This window comes from Dendrobium catenatum, unplaced genomic scaffold (genome assembly GCF_001605985.2).
Source record: "Dendrobium catenatum unplaced genomic scaffold, ASM160598v2 fragScaff_scaffold_142, whole genome shotgun sequence".
In the NCBI taxonomy this organism is placed as follows: domain Eukaryota; kingdom Viridiplantae; phylum Streptophyta; class Magnoliopsida; order Asparagales; family Orchidaceae; genus Dendrobium; species Dendrobium catenatum.
In genome coordinates this window covers 467,986-483,509 of record NW_021318604.1, presented here as the reverse complement: position 1 = coordinate 483,509, position 15,524 = coordinate 467,986, and the positions used below count along the sequence as shown (strand labels likewise).

General features: G+C 39.2%; 1 protein-coding gene across 1 annotated transcript; it reads left to right on the top strand.

Moving 5' to 3' along the window:
• Positions 1 to 5,775: 5,775 nt before the first annotated feature.
• LOC110103997 (pectinesterase) lies at positions 5,776 to 7,930 on the top strand. The gene is made up of 2 exons (XM_020832918.2): positions 5,776 to 6,799; positions 7,139 to 7,930. The coding sequence occupies exons 1-2, from the start codon at positions 5,824 to 5,826 to the stop codon at positions 7,831 to 7,833; spliced, it is 1,671 nt and encodes a 556-aa protein (XP_020688577.1). The 5' UTR covers positions 5,776 to 5,823; the 3' UTR covers positions 7,834 to 7,930.
• The last annotated feature ends 7,594 nt before the right edge of the window (positions 7,931 to 15,524 follow it).

Here is a 15,524-nt window from a genome sequence, read left to right as displayed (position 1 = left end):
CAACTAAAACACAAATTTGATCAAAAAAATACAAAAAACATAAAATCCTTAATATTAGAAATATTATAATGGTTCCTTATAATGAGAGGAGTAAATTTTCCAACTAGCTTGAGTGACAAAAACTACTTTACAGCCTTCAAATCCTAGCTTTTCTTTTCTCTCTCTTCTCTGTCTCTCTTGAATTCCCTATTATAGCTCTCTGTTAGTCGGTTTAGGGAAAATGAGGAGAAAAATAAAGTAATGGAATAAGATATTTTAAGATATTTTATTACAATATAATATAATATTAAAATTTAAGCAATTCTTAGTATGAAATTCATATAAATTATTTTGTGACTTCAAAAATTATAGAAAATTATTAATAAAATAAAATATTTTGTTTAAATTTTTTTTGTGAAACCTGTTTTTAAAACAGACACTTGATGGTCTGAAAATCTCCACTTGTACTGATAGATGTTAGTTTCTTAAAGATTTTCACTAGTACCTAAAAATATTAAAAAAAAGGTATGTTTAAAATACTATAATATTAATGTTATGATGATCACATTTTGTGATTTGGAATTATATTAAGTCCAAAAAATATTTATTTGAGTGGGTTAAAATACGGGCTATTACATATGTAGTATGATGCCAAATTTACTACATTTGAAAGATATATTTCACAGTTACTCAATACATAATATGAAAAATGATATAATTCATGATTGTATTTAAGTTTTAGTTGAGGCGTTCACTTGTATCACTGAGAATTTAAGAATTTTTAGAGTTAGTGGATTAAGCGAGATTAGTGGAGAATGATTTGGCTATTTTCCAGTTCATACAGAATTTAAGTAGGAAGAGATTAAGAGAGAACATGATATGTTGAGATAGAAGTGAAAAGAGGAGCAAAGTGTTAGACAGTAAAAAAGAACATGAGTTAAGTGTGAGCAATGTACCAGAGTGTTCTAGATGTGGCAAAAGACATACTAGATATTATTCTCTGATGACTAGACCATCTTCTAGGTGTTGATAGTGAGTACATCAGATGGCTGGTTGTCAACTAGAGTTGTAGTGAACATGATATGGATTTAACAGAGAGCAAGCTAGACAAGGCTATGGATAGAGGATTGTGGAATCTAGAGAATACAATGAAGGATGTGTAAGCAGGACATGTGGACAAGGTGTTATTAAAGATCAAAGAGAACATGCACAATCTACTATACAAACACTAGCACCAGTACGACCCATAATTTATATTTTATTATTGTAATATGATATGAATGTACCTAGAGGATCCATTGATATAATTTTTAATCTTGTGCATTCAATTTTAATAGATTAGAGTTACATTGCATGTTGAAAGATTATGCATAATTGTGTGATTGAACTTGTGATTGAGTGAATGCAATGAAAGATAGATTAATGATCAATATTATTTTGGAGATTTGAATGGATTTAAGTTGATTGATTGGTTTTGAATCATGTTGATTTGCTTAAGTGAATTTATGAAATTGAATTTGTTTTGTATGTTTTGTTCATGGAATGTTGAGGGTGACATATTTTTTAAGTGGGTAGATTTTAAAGGACGTATAAAAATGTTTTGTTCGTGGATTTGTTTTTTATTTAGTCATGGATGTTCTCACTAGACTTATTTAAGAGGATGTACCTTGGTGTATGATTTTGTTTGATGATATCCTTCTTGTTGATAAGACTAGAGAGGGAGTTGGAGGTAAACTTGAATTATGTAGGTCAACATTAGAGTCTAGAGATTTTTGCTTGAGTAGATCTAAAATTGAATATATATAGTGTAATTTTAGTAGTAATATACATGAGGGGATTGTGACTTTGGACGATCGAGTCATTAATAAGAGTTCACGTTTTAGATATATTGGATATATTGTTCATAGTGATTAGTGATGGTGAAATTGATGTGGATATTATCACCATAATTCAAGTTGGATGGTTAAAGCGGAGGAATGCATTGGGCTTGTTGTGTGATAAAAAAGTCCCCCTCAACCTTAAAGGAAAATTCTATAAGATGGTGGTGAGACCTGCAATGCTTTATGGTGTTGAATGTTGGCTATTAAAAGATAATCATAATGCTAGTTGAGTGTCAAAGAGATGAGGATGCTCAGGTGGATGAGTGCCTTTACCCTAGAAATAGGTTATGAAATGAGCATATATATGTGAAAAGGTTGGAGTAGCTCCAGTGGAAGATAAGATTAGAGAGAGTCTCCTTAGATGATTTGGTCACATAAAATGTTGGCCTTAGGATAACCCGGTTAGGAAAGTAGAGGTATTAGATTTCTTAATGATTTTTACAAATGCCTAAAATTATGAAAAAAATCATATAATTAAAATACTATAATATCAATGCTATGACGAAGGTAGTTTTTGATTTAGACTTATATTAATTCTAAAAAATATTTATTTAACTGGGTTAAAATACAGACAATTACAAATACAATATGATGCCAAATTTACTACATTGGAAAGATAAGCTTTACAGTTACTTAGTACAACATATGAAAAATGCTACTAATTCTTGATTGTATTTAAGGCTTAGTTGAGGCTCTCGCTTGTATCATCCAATTTTTAGAGTTAATAGATTGAGGAGATTAGTGGAGAATGATTTGACTGTTTCCCAGTTCATACATAATTTAAGTAGGAAGACATTAAGAGATAAATTGACCTGTCGAGATAGAAGCGAAAAGAGTAGCAAAGTTTTAGACAACAAAAAAGAACATGAGTCTAGTATAAGCAATATACCATAGTGTTCTAGATGTGGAAAAAGACATACTATATATTATTCTCTATGACTTGACTGTCTTGCAGGTGTGGATAGTGAGAACATCTACTATTTTGGAGATTTTTTTTTATCTACTATTTTGGAGATTTGAATGAATTTAAGTTGATTGATTGGTTTTGAATCATGTTGATTTGTTTAAGTGAATTTATGACATTGATTTTTTTAATCGAATTGAATTTATTTCTTATAGTTTGTTCATGGAATGTCGAGGGCGATATTTTTTTTTAAAGTGGGTAGATTTTAAAGAGCAAATAAAAATGTTTTGTTCATGGATTTGTTTTTGTTTTAGTCATGGATGTTCTCACTAAACATATACAAGAGGATGTAACTTGGTTTATGCTTTTTGTTGATGATATTCTTTTTGTTGATAAGACTAGAGAGGAAGTTAAAGGTAAACTTGAATTAAGGAGGTCAATCTTAGAGTCTAAAATTTTCACTTGAGTAGATCTAAAAATGAATATATGGAGTATAATTTTAACAGTAATATACCTAGTGAGGGGATTGTGACTTTGGACGATCAAGCTAGTCATTAATAAGAGTACACGCTTGAACTTGTGATTGAGTGAATGCAATGAAAGATAGATTAATGATCAATATTATTTTGGAGATTTGAATGGATTTAAGTTGATTGATTGGTTTTGAATCATGTTGATTTGCTTAAGTGAATTTATGAAATTGAATTTGTTTTGTATGTTTTGTTCATGGAATGTTGAGGGTGACATATTTTTTAAGTGGGTAGATTTTAAAGGACGTATAAAAATGTTTTGTTCGTGGATTTGTTTTTTATTTAGTCATGGATGTTCTCACTAGACTTATTTAAGAGGATGTACCTTGGTGTATGATTTTGTTTGATGATATCCTTCTTGTTGATAAGACTAGAGAGGGAGTTGGAGGTAAACTTGAATTATGTAGGTCAACATTAGAGTCTAGAGATTTTTGCTTGAGTAGATCTAAAATTGAATATATATAGTGTAATTTTAGTAGTAATATACATGAGGGGATTGTGACTTTGGACGATCGAGTCATTAATAAGAGTTCATGTTTTAGATATATTGGATATATTGTTCATAGTGATTAGTGATGGTGAAATTGATGTGGATATTATCACCATAATTCAAGTTGGATGGTTAAAGCGGAGGAATGCATTGGGCTTGTTGTGTGATAAAAAAGTCCCCCTCAACCTTAAAGGAAAATTCTATAAGATGGTGGTGAGACCTGCAATGCTTTATGGTGTTGAATGTTGGCTATTAAAAGATAATCATAATGCTAGTTGAGTGTCAAAGAGATGAGGATGCTCAGGCGGATGAGTGCCTTTACCCTAGAAATAGGTTATGAAATGAGCATATATATGTGAAAAGGTTGGAGTAGCTCCAGTGGAAGATAAGATTAGAGAGAGTCTCCTTAGATGATTTGGTCACATAAAATGTTGGCCTTAGGATAACCCGGTTAGGAAAGTAGAGGTATTAGATTTCTTAATGATTTTTACAAATGCCTAAAATTATGAAAAAAATCATATAATTAAAATACTATAATATCAATGCTATGACGATAATATCAATGCTATGACGAAGGTAGTTTTTGATTTAGACTTATATTAATTATAAAAAATATTTATTTAACTGGGTTAAAATACATGCAATTACAAATACAATATGATGCCAAATTTACTACATTGGAAAGATAAGCTTCACAGTTACTTAGTACAATATATGAAAAATGCTACAAATTCTTGATTGTATTTAAGGCTTAGTTGAGGCATTCGCTTGTATCATCCAATTTTTAGAGTTAGTAGATTGAGCGAGATTAGTGGAGAATGATTTGGCTATTTCCTACTTCATACATAATTTAAGTAGGAAGAGATTAAGAGATAACTTGGCCTGTCGAGATAGAAGCGAAAAGAGGAGCAAAGTTTTAGACAGCAAAAAAGAACATGAATCTAGTATAAGCAATATACCATAGTGTTCTAGATGTGGAAAAAAAACATACTAGATATTATTCTCTATGACTTGACAGTCTTGCAGGTGTGGATAGTGAGAACATCTACTATTTTGGAGATTTGAATGAATTTAAGTTGATTGATTGGTTTTGAATCATGTTGATTTGTTTAAGTGAATTTATGACATTGATTTTTTTAATCGAATTGAATTTATTTCGTATAGTTTGTTCATGGAATGTCGAGGGCGATATATTTTTTTAAGTGGGTAGATTTTAAAGAGCAAATAAAAATGTTTTGTTCATGGATTTGTTTTTGTTTTAGTCATGGATGTTCTCACTAAACATATACAAGAGGATGTACCTTGGTTTATGCTTTTTGTTGATGATATTCTTTTTGTTGATAAGACTAGAGAGGAAGTTAAAGGTAAACTTGAATTAAGGAGGTCAATCTTAGAGTCTAAAATTTTCACTTGAGTAGATCTAAAAATGAATATATGGAGTATAATTTTTACATTAATATACCTAGTGAGGGGATTGTGACTTTGGACGATCAAGTCATTAATAAGAGTACACACTTTAGATATCTTGGATATATTGTTCATAGTAATGGTGAAATAGATGAGGATATTATCAGTAAACTTCAAGTTGGATGGTTGAAGTAGAGAAATGCATCGGGCTTGCTGTGTGATAAGGGAAAATTCTATAAGATGGTGGTTAGACCAAGTGAAGGATTTTGACAAGATTAAACAGAGTAATAGAATTTAGATGATATTTATGTAAATAATAATGTTTAAGTATTAGATATATAAATAGAATAATTTTTAAATATTATGTATGAAAAATTCTTTTAAAAAAAACTTTTTTGAATGTTTTAATCTGCGCGGTTATTAATGTTCTGTACGTATAGGCCCTCCATTCACCCCATCCTCCTAACAGCTATTTACGAGCAGTATCTACTCCTCTCCTCCACCAGCTCTGCAGCTTCACTATTGACATGTGATTCCGTCCCGACGTATTTAAGATGATTTAATTGCTACGTGTCCCCCGAATCCGATATATAAACACTCCTTTCACTTCCTCAGCTCCGCCACCCACCGACAATGCCTGGCGGATCCCACAACCTTCTTCTTCTACTCCTCCTCCCCCTCCTTCTCCTCCCCGGCGGCGGCCGCAGCCACGCTAGCAATGCTATTCGCCTCCATGAAGAGACCGCCACCGCCGCCAGCCACTGCGCCGGAACTCTTTTTCCCTCTCTCTGTCTCTCCACCCTTCTTTCCATTCCCAACCTCTCCTCCAAATCCCTCCCATCCATCATTTCCGCCGCAATAAACCACACCGCCGATGCCGTTAACGCCTCCCACCGCAACTGCTCCTCCATTTACCACCGCCTCCGTAACCTCGACTCACTCCAACGCCTCGCTCTTTCCGACTGCCTTGAACTACTCGACTCCTCCCTCGACTTCCTCCACCTGGCATTCAAAGATCTTTACCACACCAACTCTTCCAGTTGCCGCTCGGAGCTCATCACCGTGCTCTCCGCCTCGATAACCAACCAGTTCACCTGCCTCGACGGCTTCGCCTACGTCCCCGACCGCGTCATCAACATCCGCCCTTCCATTGAACGTTTCCTCGTCCATATCTACCGTCTTGTCAGCAACATCCTCGCCTTGTCCAAGAAAATCCCCCCGCCGCCGCCTCCTCCGCCGCCGTCGAAGCCCGCCGTCGAGGCTTTCGAGGGTTACGGAGGGATGAAAGGTGGGTTTCCGGCGTGGATGACGTGGACTGACAGGCGGCTGCTGCAGGCGACGACTCCGGGGGGTTTGACTGCGAATTTGGTGGTGGCGAAGGATGGGAGCGGGAATTTCACGACGGTTGGTGAGGCGGTGGCGGCGGCGCCGAATAACAGCGCGACGAGGTTCGTTATATACATAAAAGCCGGGGGGTATTTCGAAAATGTGGAGGTGGGGAAGAACAAGATTAATCTTATGTTCGTCGGAGATGGGATCGGGAAGACGGTGATAAAGGCCAGCCGCAATGTCGTCGACGGCTGGACAACTTTCCGTTCAGCCACCGTCGGTGAGCTCATCCATTTATATAATATAATATATTAAATGCAGAGTTTTAATATTATACGTAAGCCATCGCATGGCATTGGCACCTATCAAATCGCACGGAGGTGCAGTGCAATAATTGACAGTTGATAATTTTATGGAAGAATTATGGAGAAATTATTAGCTGAAGATGCATTGTCTCTATCTTTCGCGTTTAATTTTGAGGAAAAACAAAGTCCGAAACTTTATGATTAAATTTTTAATCATGAAAAACATTATTAATTTGTGAAAGCTTTAAAATATATTATGATCGATCGTGTTATTATTAAATGAAATGAATGACTTAGATCTAAATGATTTGCAGCTGTGGTGGGCAACAGATTTATCGGGCGAGACTTGACCATAGAGAACTCCGCCGGAGCCAGCAAACACCAAGCCGTAGCCCTCCGCACCGGCTCCGACCTCGCCGCCTTCTACCGCTGCAGCTTCGTCGCGTATCAAGACACTCTCTACGTTCACTCACTCCGCCAATTCTACCGCGACTGCGATATATACGGCACCATCGATTTCATCTTCGGCAACGCAGCCGTCGTCTTCCAGAACTGCAATCTGTACGCCCGAAAGCCCGATCCAAATCAAAAGAACATTTTCACCGCCCAGGGTCGGGAAGATCCTAATCAGAACACAGGAATTTCGATCCAGAACTGTAAGGTCTCCGCCGCCGCCGATCTTCTTCCCGTTCTGTCCCAATTCAAAACCTACCTTGGCCGGCCATGGAAAAAATATTCGAGAACGGTCTACCTGCAGTCTTTTCTGGATAGCTTGATTGATCCGGCTGGATGGTTGGAATGGAACGGGACGTTTGCGTTGGATACTTTGTATTATGGGGAGTACAAGAACAGTGGGCCGGGGGCGAATACGACGGCGAGGGTCCAATGGCCGGGCTACAGAGTCATTAATAGTTCGACGGAGGCTAATCAGTTCACGGTTTCGAATTTTATTGAAGGAGATCAGTGGTTGGGATCTTATGATGTGCCCTTCAGTCCTGGCTTGAATTAATTCGATCCGATCGATCCTTTCAACTCTTCTCATCCAAATCCCAAATAAGCTTAACAAGTTTGAGGAGACATTTCCGTTCTGTTCTGTTCTGTTTTCCGGTCAATTAAATTTGATTTAAGGATAGCGACTCTTTGGCTGCTTATAGCTAATTTGAGATATCTCTGCATCGCGCGTGTACTGCATGCCTGCACCCATATGCAGAATTTTTATTTGGCCCGGTGTCCTGACGTAACTTTTCGTTCGGACGTCAGTAAAATGATGTCACGTGTTCTTATTCTTTACCGTGCGGCCCGACGACCGGATCCGGACCGGACCCAGGATTATTATGTATTGGCTGATTTGTACAGACCGGGGTATTGCTAGGCATTGCTCGGCAATAATGAGAAATATCATTCTGTCAAGACCAATACCGAGAGATACCGAGCAATACCCCGGTTTTGCTAGGTATTGCTCGATATTGCTAGGTATTGCTCGGTATTACTCTGTATTGCTATGTATTGAGCTTGACAGAGCAGCATTTCTCGTTATTGTCAAGCAATACCTCGCAATACCTAGCAATACTAAGCAATACCTAACAATACACGAACATAGCAATACCGGGTTCCGGTCTGGGTCGGGTCGTCGGGCCGCACGGTAAAGAGTAAGAACACGTGTTGACATGTTATTGGCCTTCGGATGTAGAGCTACGTCCGGTGTCCAGACCTAATAATTATTCCCATATGCAACATTTCGGGCTGCTGCTTCTAAGTTCTAATAATAATAAGTTTTAATAATAATAAGTTTTACGATGGACTATTGGACTGGACTGCTTTGGCTCCTTTAAATGCACCTTATTAGGTTATTTGACTGTCGGCCTGTGGATGTATATTGTATTATTAGGGAGGCCTTTTTATTTAGGAGAGTTCAAATGGGCCAGCCCAAGCAATCCACTAAAGTCCTAAGCCCTTTTAATGTTTTTTCATCCTCCCAATAAAATTCAAATTTAAAACTAGCATTTATTTGTTATTATTAAATAGCAAATTAATAAATTAGTTTATGTGGATCCCACTCAGGATTTTATAATTTTCAAGTAGATTTATCGTAAGGTATTGTATTTTATGCCATACAAGTGCCGGTTCTCAATTGCTTTTTTAATGCGATTTTTCTTTTTAACTTATCGGGAAAGGTTCATCCTAATCCTTCTCCAGCTTTCTTTGTTGCAGGCGTTTGACTATATTGATGATTGCTTTGGGCCTAATTAGGCGTGTCAATTTTGGGTCACGGATTGAATCTGAAATTGACCCGGCACTATTCAAGGTCAACTCGAGCTCGACCCTCTTCATGTCCGGATCAACCCGTTACGACCTGAATGACCTGGTGCCAACAAAAAAACTACTAGTTTTTGGGTCCAAAAAAGGGTCAATCTCTACTTTTCGTGTCAAAAACAGGTCAATCTCGGGTTGCCGGGTAAAAAACAGGTCAATTTTGGGTCAAAGGGTCAACCCGGACCCGACCTGATTTTTGAAACGGGTCGAATTGTTGAACCCGAACCAGAGTTCGGGTTAATTTCGGGTTTGAGTCGGGTTTTCGGGTTGTGTCAAATATTGACACGCCTAGGCCTAATCCACCTGAGGTGGTTCATGCATATGAGCTTGCTACTTCCTTTATTGTCTATTTTATTTGGCAAGAACATAATGTTGCATTATTCAAGAATCAATTTCATACTTTGGATATTGTCTATCATATGATAATAAATGAATCTAGATGAAATATATAAATGAAAACTTCAAAAGTAAATTTAGAATCATCTAAACTCAGATTTTAATAAACTTATAATTAATTTAAACATCAGGGTGAGAAGAACTCAACAACAACAACAATAACATCAAGTTTTTATCCTACTATGTAGGGTCGGTTAGATAAATCCTTTTTCTGCATTGTACCACGTTGTTAAAAGTTAAGTTCTCATTTTAATCTAATAAAGAAAGGTCATTATAATATTTCCTTACTAAGACTTTTTAGGTCTATCTCTATCCTTCTTAACATAAGTCAAATATAATATATCTATTTTCCTAACCGAGTAATCGGAAGGCCGCCATTTTATGTGACCAAACCATCCAAGGCGACTCTCTCTAATCTTATCTTCCACTGGAGCTACTCCAAACTTTTCACATATATGCTCATTTTATATCCTATCTCTAAGAGCAAAGCCACTCATCTACCTAAACATCATCATCTTTGCAACGCTTAACTTAATATTATGTTTCTCTTTTAATGGATAATATTATGCACTATAAGGCATTGCAGGTCTAACCACCATCTTATAGAATTTTTTCTTAAGTTTGAGGGGGACTTTTCTATCACACAACAAGCCCAACCCCTGAAAAAAAGGAGTAAAAACACGGGGCCTAGCCCAGTTTGAATGAATCCACTAGTATTTGCAGTCGATTACAAATGAGGCCCTTCCTTGGGAGAAGGCCTTGGCTTGATGGTACAAATGTACATCAAATAGAGCGCATTACATGGTGGGAGTTATAATAATCAACATAGACATGTTTATTTGGTTGGAAGGACCATTGTCGGCAAGAGATAGAAAGCAGAAGGACCGTAGTCAACAGGAGACCGGGGTCAGAAAGACCTTTGTCTGTTGATGGAGGTCGGAAAGACCATAGTAGGCGACGGAAGTCAGAAGAACCATAGTCTGCAGGAGACCAAGGTTAGAAAGACCGTTGTCTATTGATGGAGGTCAGAAGGACCATAGTAGGCGACGGAGGTCAGAAGGATCGTAGTCGGCAGGAGACCGAGGTCAGAAAGACCGTTGTCTGTTGATGGAGGTCGGAAGGACCATAGTAGGCGACGGAGGTCAGAAGAAACATAGTCGGCAGAAGACCGAAGTCAGAAAGACCGTTGTATGGTGATAAAGGTCAGAAGGACCATAGTAGGCGACGGAGGTCATAAGGACCGTAGTCGACAGGTGACTGGGGTTTCAAAGACCATTGTCTGGTGATGAAGGTCGGAAGGACCATAGTAGGCGACGGAGGTCAGAAGGACCATAGTTGGCAGGAGACCGAGGTCTGAAAGACCGTTGTCTGGTGATGGAGGTCGGAGTGACCATAGTAGGCGACGGAGGTCGGGAGGACTGTAGTCGGCAAGAGACTGGGGTCTGGAAGACCATTGTCTGGTGATGGAGGTCGGAATGACCATAATAGGCGACGAAGGTTTGAAAGACCATAGTCGGCAGGAAATTGGGGTCTGGAAGACCATTGTCTGGTGATGAAGGTCGGAAGGACCATAGTATGCGACAAAGGTCAGAAGGACCGTAGTCGGCAGAAGACCGGGATCTGAAAGACAGTTATCTGGTGATGGAGGTTAGATTGATCATAATAGGCGACAGAGGTCGGGAGGATCGTAGACGGCAGGAGACCGGGATCTGAAAGACCATTGTCTGGTGATGGAGGTCGGAAGGACCATAGTAGGTGACGAAGGTCTGAAAGATCGTAGCCGGCAGGAGACTGGGGTGTGGCAGACCATATTAGGAGACGGAGGTCAGAAGGACCATAGTAGGCAACGGATTTCAGAAGGACCTTAGTCTGCAGGAGATCGGGGCCTGAAAGGCCGTTGTCTGGTGATGGAGGTCAGAATGACCATAGTAGGAGACGGAGGTCGAGAGGACCATAGTCGGTAGGAGTCCGGGGTCTGAAAGACCATTGTCTAGTGATGGAGGTCGGAAAGATCATAGCAGGCGACGAAGGTCTGAAAGATCGTAGTCGGCAGGAGACTGGGGTCTGGAAGACCATAGTAGGCGACGAAGGTCAGAAGGACCATAGTAGGCAACGGAGGTCAGAAGGTCCGTAGTCGGTAGGAGACCGGGGTCTAAAAGACCGTTGTCTGGTGATAGAGGTCAGAGTGACCATAGTAGGCGAGGACCGTAGTCGGCAGGAGACCGGGGTATGAAAGACCCTTGTCTGGTGATGAAGGTCGGAAGGACCATAGTAGGCGACGAAGGTCTGAAAGACCGTAGTCGGCAGGAGACTGGGGTCTGGAAGACCATAGTAGGCGACGGAGGTCAGAAGGACCATAGTAGGCGACGGAGGTAAGAAGGACTGTAGTCTGCAGGAGATCGTGGTCTGAAAGACCGTTGTTTGGTGATAGAGGTCAGAGTGACCATAGTAGGCGACCGAGGACAGGAGGGCCATAGTCGGCAGAGATCGGGGTCTGAAAGATCGTTGTCTGGTAGAACTCTGGGCGTCAAGTGGTGGTTTGGCAGAGCATAGAGCATCAAGTGGTGGTCCGGCGGAAGTCTGGACATCAGGTGGTCGAGGAAGGCGAGGGCCTCAAGTGGTGGTCCGGTGGAGCAATGGCATCAGGTGGTGGTCCGGTGGTGGTGGACCAGTGGTGGTTCGACGGAACTCAGGCGGTGGTCCAGCGAAACTCCGGCGGTGGTCGAGGAGGCAAGGGAGCAATAGCCATCTCCGATCTCTCTCTTGTTTCCTTAGGATTAAGGGTCCCCCCTTTTCAAGAGGAGAGGGGGCTCTATTTATAGATTTTGGGAATGGCACGACCTGTAAATAGGTGGAGGATCATGGGGAAGTTGGGAGTGGTTGAATGGACGGCCGATCTTGAATCTCTTGATCATAAATCATTCCATGAACATTTGGATGTCATAGTGATGTCGGAATTCCGTGATATCTGGCTCGTTGGATTTGTCTCGTTGAGCCGCTCGGTTCGATTGTAAGTTTGCTGAAATCGGAGTTGAGATGGTCTCTGAATTAATTTCGAAAGTTTTCAACTTGATTTTGCATTGAGATTCGTGCCCGATCCAAATAATTTTTTGAGGACATATCAAATCTAAATTAATTTTGAGAAACATTAGCATCATGCTACAAACTATGCTCCATAACTCTCTCCCATAGTTTTAAAGTATGACACATTAACTTAATTCTTCTATAATTCACACAATATTGTCCATCACATTTATTCTTAAAAATATGAATCAATACACTTATTTTATACTCATATGATATCTTTTTAGTCTTCAAATAATATTAAAAAGTTTATTAAGACAAAAAATTCCTTCTTCTCCTAAGTATTTTCACATCTCTATCTGGATCAACCCGTTACGACCCGAATAACCTGGTGCCAATAAAAAATTACTAGTTTTGGGTCCAAAAACGGGTCAATCTCTACTTTTCGGGTAAAAAACAAGTCAATTCGGGTTGCCGGATCAAAAATGGGTCAATTTCGGGTCAAAGGGTCAACCCGAACCCGACATGGTTTTTGAAACGGGTCGAATTGTTGAACCCGAACCCGAGTTCGAGTTGACCTTGTTGACCTCAATTTCAGCTTGAGCGCCCTCGAGGACCTTTAATAGATTTAATCGAGTTTAATCGAACTCGAATCGAGCTTGTTCATGAACATCAACTGATGTTGTTCGCGAACATAAACAAGCTGAACGCATTAGTGTTCAAGCTTGTTTATTTAATAATTGAGTATTTAAAATATTGTTCAAGTTTGTTTGTTAGTTAATTAAACGATCACGAACGAGTTTTAATCGAACCGAACAACGAGTAGTTCGTCGAACGTTTGGTTCGCTTGCAGCCCTAATCGAGCCCAATTTAAATAGAGTTTGCATTGATTATGGTTTAATTTCATTAATTAAATCCTATAGAGCCTGATTTCAACTCAAATATAATTTAAATTAAGGCTCTATTGACTTTCTCATGACTTGAAATTGTTCCCAAATCAATAAAACAATCCAACGACAGAGATTTCATCTAAATTCAAATACTAACCGTTACTTCAATTTAATGGCGTAATCTCGTCATTAACGGGAGAGGAGGAGATTTTTGAAAAAAGGGGCTCTTTGGCTAATTTTGTGACCGAACCTAGGGAAGAAGGTCGAAGTCCTCTCTCACTCTCCCGGTCGGTTGTCCTCCCGGTCTCCCTTCTCCGATATCTCTCTCACGCGAGCCAACAGTACCCCGAGTCCAACCTGCCTCCTACTCCTTCAACCGACCAAGCCGCGACGAGGCTCATCGTAGCTAAACTCTACACCAAAACCGGAGATCCCCTCCTCCTGCCGTCGCTCCTATTCGCAGAAGCCAAATCGGGCAGACTCGCCTCCAACTTGCCCTATCCGAACTTGAACTCCTCTCCTCGATAGTGAATCTTATATGTCCAGGTTTTCCTTGTCTTTAGCGGATGGAGCAAAAGCTTCTCACGTTTCTCTACCGTGGATTTTAGCAGGTAACCCCTTCCTCTTCGACTCCTTTTTTTCTTATTTCTTCCCCTCATTATCTTCTTCTCCTTATGCTCTTTCTTCTCCTACTTCTTATTCCTCATTTCCTCCTTTTTTTTCTGCCTCGGTTGATTGGATGAAGTTGTCATGCATTTGAGTGTCATGTTATATGTGTTATGATGACTTTGGAGTTTCAAATACCTCTCGTATAAGATCATTTTAGGCCTAATCCTTTCTCTCTCTGTATGTTTTGAGTGCATGATTTTCTTTCCCTCCTAAACTACCTCAGTTCCTCCGAGTGTGGATGTGAGCCTTGCATGTTGACTAAGCCACTTGGACCATTCCTTTCCTTTTGAGTAGGAACTTCCTAGTCTCCCTTTTATGTGTTAATCCCTTTTTGGGGTAGAATAATATTTGATCCTTAATCGAGAGTTTTCTCAGGCTCCGGCCTGGGATGTAATTAACCATGGGGGCTTGCGCCCGTGGGAAACTCGGTCCCACATCTACTAAACCCCATTCGAACTGTTGTATCGAGTGGGGGAAACCCGTGATTAGGTCGTGTATATTACTACCCATCAAGGTGTGTTGGCGACAGCCTCTATCCTCAATGGTTAGGCGTATGCACGATCCAATCTGTCCCTTCCAATTGACCCGTTCGCGCGGTGCTCTTTCAGAGGTCCACAGACCTTAACCCGAAATTTTCGGATCGGGTTTCAGTCGTGTTTTTGAATTATGTCAAATATTGACACGTCTAGGCCTAATCCACCTGAGGTGGTTCATGCACATCAGCTTGCTACTTCCTTTATTATCTATTTTATTTGGCAAGAACATAATGCTACATTATTCAAGAATCAATTTCATACTCTGGATATTGTTTATCATATGATAATAAATAAATCTAGATGAAATATATAAATGAAAACTTCAAAAGTAAATTTAGAATCATTTGAACTCAGATTTTAATAAATTTATAATTAATTTAAACGTTAGCATGAGAAGAACTCAACAACAACAACAACAACAACAACAATAACATCAAGTTTTTATCCCACTATGTAGGGTCGGTTAGATAAATCCTTTTTCTCCATTGTACCATGTTCTTAAAAGTTAAATTCTCATTTTAATCTAATAAAGAAAGGCCATTCTAATATTTTATAACAAAGTCTTTTTAGGTCTACCTCTATCCTTCTTAACATAAGTTAAATATAATATATCTATTTTCCTAACAGGGTAATCGGAAGGCTGCCATAATATTTCAAACCACCTTGTGTCGGGACACAAGTTACAGCTCATGCATACATATCCATAATTGACTTGAATATAAGCATTATTAACACCTCTCTTTTCATAACACTTCTCTTGGAACTTTATCATATGCCTTCTCTAACTCAATAAATAACATATACATATCCTCCTTATTCTCTATATACTTCTCCATTAAACCTTTCAATATATGCATAGCTTCGATAGTAGA